Source organism: Condylura cristata, unplaced genomic scaffold, assembly GCF_000260355.1.
Source record: "Condylura cristata isolate star-nosed mole 26May11 unplaced genomic scaffold, ConCri1.0 scaffold00015, whole genome shotgun sequence".
NCBI lineage: Eukaryota > Metazoa > Chordata > Mammalia > Eulipotyphla > Talpidae > Condylura > Condylura cristata.
In genome coordinates, this window is record NW_004567116.1 from 29,073,390 (window position 1) to 29,083,092 (window position 9,703).

Sequence of the window (9,703 nt, forward strand, 5' to 3'; positions counted from 1 at the left end):
CGTTGACCTTCTGTCTCTTCCCTGCCTCTTAGACCGGAAGCTTCACTACTTTTCTTAGTGTTCACTCGCTGACATTAGTATTTTGCTTTGTCGAATCCTCTGCTCATCCAAAGTATTTGTCTTGGGCATTCAGACTTTCCTTATTGAACCTAAGTCCCTTAAACTCTTTCTGTATTGCTGTAAATGATAACATTTCATCTCCCTCTATGGATGAATAATATTCCCTAGTGTGGATATACCACATTTTCTTGATCCCATCCTCTGTCTCTGGGTATTTAGTTTGTTTTCCATGTCCCAACTACTATAGATAATGTTACAATAAACATCACATGTAAGTTTGGATGGCTGAGTAGCATTGCACTGTGTAGATATACCACATCTGCTTGATCCATTAGTCTGTTTTTGAATATTTAGGTTCTTTCCATATTTGGCTATTGTGATTGTGCTGCAATAAACATAGGAGCGCAGGCATCCTTTTGAAAGTGATAATGCCATGATTTGTGGAGAGATGCCTGAAAGTGGGATTACTGAGTCACAGGCTAGTTTAATTTTTAGCTTTTAAAAAATATTTTTATTTACTTATGCATACAGACATGGCGTACAGGCCAGAGCTGTAAGGACAGGGAGGGGATTCACCAGAGAGAGTGGGGAGCAGAACAGGCAGATTGACAAAGTACACTGCTGAGGGGAGCAGCAGGCGAGACAGGAGAGGTCTGCTCACCATCTGGATCACCTCCGGGGCTGGGGATCAAATCCACACTGAAGCAGCCATGATTTGACTTAACTTCACAGTGCAGTACTCCAACCTGCTGGCTACCAGAGAGGGCTTATTTTTTTTTACTTTTTTTTTTATTACAAAGTTTATTTTTACATCATTTTGCACATTTTTTTTTTCCATCTTGATTGTAATCCCTGCGGGTTTCCCATCACCAAATCACCCCTGTGCCACCACCCATAGTCCCGTGCATTTCCCTCCCTCCCGCCCCCCCCTGTTTTTGATCCCATTCCCCACTCCACCCCCACAGAATGTCTCTGGTATATGGTTGTTCATTATTTTTGTTATTTTCTCGCCTGGTCCATTATACTCCTGCTATGAGTGAAACCATCCGGTATTTTTCTTTCTCTTTCTGGCGTATCTCACTAAGCATGATCTTTTCCAGCTCCATCCAAGTTGCTGCAAAAGACATGTGTTTCTCTTTTTTGGTTGCTGAGTAATATTCCATTGTATATATGTACCACATCTTTCTAATCCAGTCATCTACTTTTGGGCATTTGGGCTGCTTCCATGTTTTTCCAATTGTAAATAAAGCAGCAATAAACATGGGGGTACAAGTATCTTTTTCAATCAGTGTTTTTGTGTCTTTTAGGTAGATACCTAGGAGTGGGATTGCTGGGTCGTAGGGAAGCTCCATGTTTAGCAGTTTGAGGAACCTCCAAACAGTTTTCCATAGTGGTTGTACTAGTTTGCATTCCCACCAGCAATGCAGGAGAGTTCCTTTTTCTCCACATCCTCGCCAACATTTGTTGTTGCTAGTTGTTTGAAGATGTGCCATTCTCACTGGGGTGGAGAGGGCCTATTTTTTAGCTTTTTAAGGTAAATACAGATCACTTTCCAAAATAGCTGTACCAATCTATATTCTCACCTTTGCCTTTCTGTACCAACCTCTTACATCAATTTCTTATATTATTCTTTCTGCTAAAATAACAATGAGCTTTCTATTTTACAACTAGAACTTGACTGATAAAAAGCCAAAGTCTTTCCTTTTCCCTACAAAGTCCTTTTGATCTGTACTCTCCATTCATTCTCTTACCTCTTCTCCTAATTCTCTTTCCCTTCTCCCACTCTAGATCTTATGAAACACAAGAAATACAGAATACAGGGGAACATATTAAACCTCCCCAAAGGAATACAGTCATCAAAATTCACAATCTGGTATCTACCCAAAGGACACAAAAACACTAACCAAGAGGACATCAGCACTCCTATGTTCATTGCAGCACTATTTACAATATCCAAGATATAGAAACTACCTACATATTCAAAAACAGATGAATGGATCAAGACGATGTGGTGTGCAAACACAGTGGAATACTACTCGGCCATCAAAAGATGACCTCATGCTGTTAGCAGTATCATGGGTGGAGCTGGGAGAGATTATGCTAAGTAAAATAAGCCAGCAGAAGACAGAAAAATAGCAGATGGTGTCACTTATGTGTGGAATATAGAGAAACCAAACAAAGGCTCAAAAAAAGACAAACTTTAACACCAATTCTTAAAAACTAACCACACATCTGAAGCATCCAGTAGGGGAGGGTCAGAGGCAGATAGACTGGGAGGGATGAGAACAGGAGCAGGGAAGCACAAAGGACAATGGTGGGGGACTATGGGTATTTTGGTGGTGGGAGAGCTACTATGACCAAACCTAAATCCAATATTGTCAACTATTATGAAAATTCAAAACAGTAGAACTTCACTAAGTAAAAAAAAGAAGCTGAGTGAAAAAAAACTATCCATTTGATAACAGTTTTACCTAAGGTAATAAAGCCCTGGTTGTGGCCTGGCTGGGGGTGGGATTCAGGTGTCAAAACTCTATTGGGCCTAATGTTGCCAACAAATTCCAAGAGGGGAAAAATGTGATGGAGAGGGGAGATCTAGGTTAGAAGAGTCTTAATGCGTATCAGCCTTAAAGCATGTTACATACCAGATATATGTGCTAACACATTTTTGAAGAGGTTGAACCATGACTGATAAGATATTAAATTACTGATAATTTACTTTAGTTGTTAAATAGAATTTTGTTTATGTTTAAAGAATCCTTCTGGCTTAGAGAGACATGGAAAAATATTTATAGCATATCAAAACATGGTGTGGGGAGAGGAGTTAATGATGTATACATGTAACAAAATTAACTATAAATTGGTAATTGTTGAATCTGAAGAATATCTTCGGAGGTATAAAAAAATACTACAAATTAGGGGCCTCCCTGGTGATGCAAGTGTTAAAATCTCAGCCCTATCAAGCTATCACCAGCCACTGCAGTCTGAGTCAATCCCCAGCCAGGGAGCTGACCCATATGGCATGGCAGACCTCTCCTGTCTTGCTCATGTTCCCCTCAGTAGTATATTTCAGTGAATCTGCCTGTTCTGCTCCCCTCTACGTCTGATGAATCCTCTCACACCCTGCCGTTCTGGCCTGTACCCCAGTTGGTGTATCCATGAGTAAATAAAAATAAAAATCTTATTTAAAAAATACCTCAAGTTAGATAGCTTTTTAACAACAGATGTTTGCTTCTTACAGTTCTGAAAGCTAGGAAGTCCAAGATGAAGGCCCCACAGATTCAATGTCTGGCAACAGCCTTCTTCCTCATGGATAGCAGTCTTCTCACTTCAACCACTCCCAGCAGGGGGAGCAAGGCTGTTCTCCCAGGCCTTTCTTGTCAGGGCACTAATCCCACCTATGAAGGGCTCACCCTGATGACATCATTGCCGCCCTCAGTCCCCATCATCTTATACCAGCACTATGGGGTTAAGGTTTCAGCATGAAATGTTGGTGAGACACAAACATTGAGTACCGTGCCAAGCAATGTGTAAAAGGAATTTACTCTAGTAAGTAAAGCCCAGGTTATTTTAGTGCTTAAAATCTTCCACTTGTTTTCAACATCTGAGAGTCTACAATGTGATGTAGTTAGGTCAAGAATGGCTCACAGTTCTCTGTTAAGTATCAGGAGCTATTGTGAGAAACAATTAGTGACAGTGGTTTCAACTGTAAACTCTAGAAACCAACATTGAGGTTTGCCAGTAACTGTGTGACCTTGGACTACACATCTCTGTGCGTCCATTTCCTCAGTGTGAAGTAGAAATATGAGCAGTATCCACTCCCATGGAGTTGTCATGAAGATTAAGAGAATTTTAGGCATGAAGCATGAAGATGATGACTTCGAACATCATCTGGCCCATAGTACGCCCTCAAAAGTGTCACTATTATTTTTATTGCCTCAGAAAACAAGGAGAAATGAACCACCAAGGCTTTGAAACAAGTATATCCAAAATACGTTTTTAATCTTGATGAAGTTCACAAATGCACAATATTGACATGGACTTAAATAAAACCACCATGTTCTTACAGGCATAGCATCCCCGTCACCACATGTGCAGAGACCACAGAGGCCCTGGCTCATGGGCCCCTGAGCTCTGGCAGAGCTGCAGAACCAACGGGGTAGCTCTGGAGGAGCCAGTTTGGTACCAGATAAGCTGATAAGAGATGTCATTACATTGACTGCACAAAAAAAAAAAATCAAATAGATAAAGGATGCACAACAAATATGGAATTAGCTTATTTTGCATTCAGTTTCATTCCTTTCCAGTGGCAAAGGTACTCTTATTCATTATCTATAGGATGCAAACATGTATGTCTTCCATGGGGTCTTCTCCCCAAGTTGTGAACAGAAATGAACAGAAGTGGTGAGTTCAGCTTCATGGCAACCTGAGATGAAAAAACATATAAATGAAGGGGAAGAAAGGGGAGCAGAGAAAGGAGGAGGAGGGAAAAAAAGAAAATCAGGTAACAGAATAATCACAGTTATTACTGGAAAGAGCTGGAAGTCCTTAAACAGCATTTACACATTATGACTATGGGATGTAAGCAGACTTCTAAGGCAAACGATGACAAACGCAATTCAGCAGTCACTGCTAACACTAGCAGGAGCATCCTGCGGACAGCCCCTTGGTCTGGTTCTGTGGGCGCTGATCCAGAGTGAGGGCGTGCTGAACCTTGATTCATTAACGACCAGTGGTCTTGGCTAAGCTTTGCCTTGCTGTTATAAATGTGCCAATAATTTTTTTTCTCATTTCTTTTCTCAGAAAGGTGGCCCTGATCTCTGCAGCCTATTCTTCTGCCCAGTTGAGTTAGAAAAACTCACTACCTCAGGAAGAAGAGTATAACTGGAGAGAAGCCACCAAGACCAGTGGGTTTCAAAAAGTGGGTGTAACCGCCCACCTCCTCTCCCTCCCATCTGACAGCTGAAGGATAGTCACCTTCTTCCTTGAGTCATGTAGCAGCTCAGGCCTGAAGTTCCCTTCGGCGACGGCCAAAGGCTTCAGAGCCCACATTGGTGGGCACAAAGTTGTTCTTCAACACACCGCCAGATCTGCTCAGCAAGCCTGCCAGCCGATGGGTCACACAGGTGGCAGTGTTGCAAGACCGCTTCTGGGCAGTGATGCTGGCGGGCAGGGCGGGGAAACAGAGAAGACTGGTCAGTGAGAGGGTGGGGGCAGGGGATGTTCATCCCCCTGGGATGTTCATAAAGAGGATTGCAGCTCTTCTGCCTGCCACTTATGAATAAGTGTTTCTCCTAAATGCAATTACCAAAGCTGTTAGGAGAAATGACCTGGCAGTCTGCTGGGGGAGCAGCCCTGCCCACAGGCTTCATGCAGAACCCACTTCTAAACTGTGGGGCACATGCTGACACCCTGCATTTACAACCCCTTCAACAGTTGCTTTGGAATCAGGAAAGAGGGATCGGCAAAGGCCCAGTCCCACCTCAAGACACAAAGTAGATACAGAGGCCACATCACAGCTGTACACTGACAAGCCACTCTCCACCGAGACATTGAACCTCTCTTTAGACTTACCTGGAAAAGGTTCAGCAAACAGTGATTGAAGCATCCCCCAACCCCACCCACAGAAAGGCTTACCTGTTCCTCAGCACATCTGTTCTTGATGCCGAAGTTCATTCGCAGATACCACGTACCAAGCCCTGTCACCAAGTCTATCAACCGGTATCTAGCTACTCTGAGGCTAAAGCTACTTTTACCTCGGTTCTGGGCACTCTCACATGGTGGGCAGGGACCAGAGTAATGACCAGGACAGAGCAAATCTTTTCAGAAAACAGGTTTATTAATTAGTGATAAAAGTTGAGAGATGACACAGGAATTGGAGGACTTTGCCATGAAACATGTCTTCAGAAACATCCCTCACTCTTATCTCTAACCAAGCTGAATCCTGCATTCTTTCCTTCCATCCTAAGTTTCCCACCATTGTCTGTCATCAGCAACGCTACCAATTCCAACTTCAAGAGCAATCAGGTGAAGTCTACATGCATTAAGGTTCTGCAATGGGAGCAAAAGAGGAACTTAAAAAAGAGCGAAAAGGTGGAAGGCATTCAGTTGGCATCCTGGGGCATTCCCAGATGGGGGAAGTAGTCCAGCTCCAAGCTTCTGGCTATGGCCCTTTTCTTGCCAGGTGATTTAGGCCCAAAGCCGATGCTAGAGAATGTATGGAAGTTGTTGAGGTCCTTCGCATACGCGCTCAGCACGCAGGTACTCAGACTACTGCACCGCTTAGCTTTAGGGCTGTCCAAGCTGCAGGGAGAAAACATGCCAGACAATACCATGCAGCTATGGGCAGTATGCAGAGGGCTAGACCAGCACAGGGCAACAACTTGAGCAGGGACAGGAGGGGCAGGTAGGAGGGCAGCTCAGATCTCCACAGGGAGAACTGGGAGACATGCAGAGCCAGGGCAGTGGGGGGTGGGGGGCTGTAAGGGGGGAGCTTTTGTGGCTTTCCTCATGCTGCTGGCTCCTTCATGCTCTGCAGAGAGGTCCTCAGGGTGGATGCAGGTGTAACAAGTGCCCCTGCTGGGCACTGCTGGGGCCAGGCCAGGGGCAGGGGTGTGCTCCAAACTCAGGGTGCTCAGAGAGGTGGCGCTGGGCAAGGGTGCTCCCCCAGCCCCGTGACAGCATGCACATCTGCACTGCCCTCCACAGCCAAAGGCCCACACACCTACCTCAGACACTGCCCTCCCCGAGCCCACCCCCTCCATAGCCTGTGGCTTAACCTTGCAGATGAAGGTTGAAATGAAGACCCCTTGCAGGTATGAGAGAACAATATGCAGACATTACATTTCTAGAGCACGCCAAGATTTGCTGGGTCCATCTCCTGGATCCATGCTTTCCAGTACTAATTCAGCCAATGCTGGGAGGACTTCTCAGTAGGGCAATGCCAATTCCCTGAGTGAGTCCAAGTCCCTGCATTTCTTTTCCTAACATCTTTCAGAAGTGGGCATGTTCATGTCTAGCCACAGTCCCTGCAGCTGTACCTGGACCTCATCCATGGAGCTGGATGGAAGCTTTGTCTCAGGTCCTGGTGATGGACAGCCTTCTGTACTCCTGAGTAAATGCTACTTTTCCTACCTTGCTGGAATATGTCCACTTGAGTATTCCTGGGCGGTGGAGTGAGGGGCCTTACCTGGAACCCTCAGTCCCCTGCTCCTCCTCCAGTTCATTGATCTTCCTCTGCACATAGGCCTTCACCAACGCAGCCAGCAGGAGGCGCCCTTCCTTCTCACTGAGGGTTGCTGGGTCTGGGAGACTCTCTAAAGCTGGCCTGAAGAAGGGAAGCAACCCCAAAGGGCTCTGAGCCCCTTCTGCCTCCTCCAGCCATGACCTCCCCTAAAAACGTGGCCTCCCTGACTCCGGGTCTCAGGGGTGGTGCACAGCCTCCTCCCTAGAGTGTCCCTTGTGGTGCTGAGAATTGTAAAATTACAGAATTGTTTGACCCCAGGGGCAGTGGAAGGGGAGTACTCTCCCGGCTTCAGGCTCTCTCACCTGAATGGTGCAGCCTGGAGACTGCTTGCTTGGCACAGGACCAAGATGCTGAAAGCCAGGAAGGGGGAGGACTTTCCGAAGGCCATGATGGCTTTCTGTAAGAGGAAAACGATGTTACTTCTCCGCCCAGATCAAACACCTTCCAGAGCGCAGACCTGGTTTCCAGGACCCACTTGGTCACAAAGGTCTTCTGACCTCGGGCAAGTAACCCCACCTCCCCCAAGCCCCTGTTTTTGTGCAGAATGGACTAATCTGAATGTCAAAAGATACTTTGCAGCCTGGTAAAGCAGGGACCAGTGTCCTGCGATGGGGAGGCAGGGCAGGAATGCTGTTTCTGCCCTGTGGAGAGCAGGGAAAAGCCACTCAGACGTGCGTGCACACAGAGCCACACCTGTGCCCTCTGCGGAAACCAGACGCGGAAGCAGCCTTTCTTCCCTTGCTCTCCCACTGCACCTGTCTTCTCAGGGACTGGGAAATCCAATCTAGAACTCGGGCCAAAATGTGGCAGGGAAGTCAGAGAGGGTCAACTGCACACCAACGCTAACGTCAGCCTGTGGGGATGGACTTGGGGATAATTTATAGGGTCTCTGGGTTCCACCCAAACTACTTTTGGCTCTGCTGAAACTCGGTTTAGTGACAGACGCAGGGCACCAGCGCAGCAGCTAAACTGCCCCAGCTAAACTGCCCCAGCTTCGCCCAAAGTCCCAGGGATGCTCACAGGCTGGAGGCGCCTTGGGGGAAGGCTCAGGTCTCCAGGTCCAAGGAACCAAACGTGAGCCTGGAGGACGTGGACTGCGCAGGGGACTCCCAGACCAAACGTAGGATGCTGCGCGCCCACCGGCACCAACGCGGGCCGCAGGCACTTGGCAGCGCCCAGATGAAGCCAGAAGGTGCTAGTCAGCACCCACTGGAGGTAATTGGAAGTCAAAGGCTGACAGAGCGGGACAGAGAGCTAGGAGCGCCTGGCTGTAGGCGCGTCGAAACGGCTGAGAGGCAAGCGAGAGGCTAGCAGGCAGGCAAATGCAATAAACTGGCAAAACTATTTCAAAGCAGAGTAAAAAGTTCCTCACCTGGCAACTCGAATTTCAGAAGAGCGCGAGAGCGGGGTCCACCCGTTTGGACACAACGTTTGGACGTCTGCTGTGGGTGTCTTCCCCGCCGAGCCCTCTGCTCTTATTCCAGTGAGGGCGGGAGGGGGGTCCCCACGAGTCGGCGCGGCCAATCCAAAGTGGCCAGGACCCAGCCAGTTCCGATTGCGTCATTTCTCTAGCTCCCCGCAACGATTCACTAGGGAGGAGAACTGTTCGCTCCCGGCTGTCATTTGCAATGAGGTCATTGCTTGGGGAGTTGGAAGGCTGGGAGAGGGTGGAGAGCCTCGACGTCCAGAAAGTGGGAGAAAGTCGGGAAGAGTTTGGAATAACGGACAATAAGGGGGCCAGAGGGGGCTCTCACTTTCTTAGTCCCATAACGCCAGCCTCCTACTCTCTTCTGCCATGTCAATTCAGGACCCTCGAGAAGTTACAGTAGTCCTTGGGTTTTAAAGGGATCTCAGTTGAAATAACCCACCGCGATGGAGAGGTGTGATGGGGGACAGAGACCGTGAAAGGTTGACCCCTTTGGCAGACCAGAGGGTATTCTGTCTCCACCTCTCCCCCACCCACCCCACATCAGACCCTTCCCTGCAGGAGCCTGCTTCCAGGGACTGCAAAGAAGTTGTTCTGCTCCAGTCTGGCAGCCAAGTCTCCTTGCCTCTTTTCTCTGGGATGAAAAGAGGAAAAAATGAAAGAGAGGGTCACAGCAAGGGGTTAACTGGTACTGCCTGTACTGGGGATAGGCATCCCTGCATACCCACCCATCCACCCCCCTCAACTGCGGGTTCAAAACTCCCCACCCAAAGGGGCACCCTCCACTGTTTTGATTTACACAGCTGCCCAGAGCCTCTGGCTTCTGTTTGTCAAGCTGCAGGAAGGGGACGGCCTGTGCCCGACCTGTCTCTTCCCACATCCCCTCCCCTCTTCTCTTGGAGAAGAGCTTGATTGCAAAGCTGGCCGAGGTCCAGCGCCGACCCGCGAAGGAGAGCTGGTGCCGCAAACGCAAA

At 47.7% G+C, this 9,703-nt stretch overlaps 1 protein-coding gene across 1 annotated transcript; it reads right to left on the reverse strand.

Moving 5' to 3' along the window:
• Positions 1 to 4,038: 4,038 nt before the first annotated feature.
• On the reverse strand, positions 4,039 to 8,779 carry CALCB (calcitonin-related polypeptide beta). The gene is made up of 5 exons (XM_004683020.2): positions 8,676 to 8,779; positions 7,606 to 7,700; positions 7,247 to 7,384; positions 5,035 to 5,219; positions 4,039 to 4,483 (listed from the first exon to the last, which is right to left on the reverse strand). The coding sequence occupies exons 2-4, from the start codon at positions 7,689 to 7,691 to the stop codon at positions 5,060 to 5,062; spliced, it is 384 nt and encodes a 127-aa protein (XP_004683077.1). The 5' UTR covers positions 7,692 to 7,700; positions 8,676 to 8,779; the 3' UTR covers positions 4,039 to 4,483; positions 5,035 to 5,059.
• Positions 8,780 to 9,703: the final 924 nt, after the last annotated feature.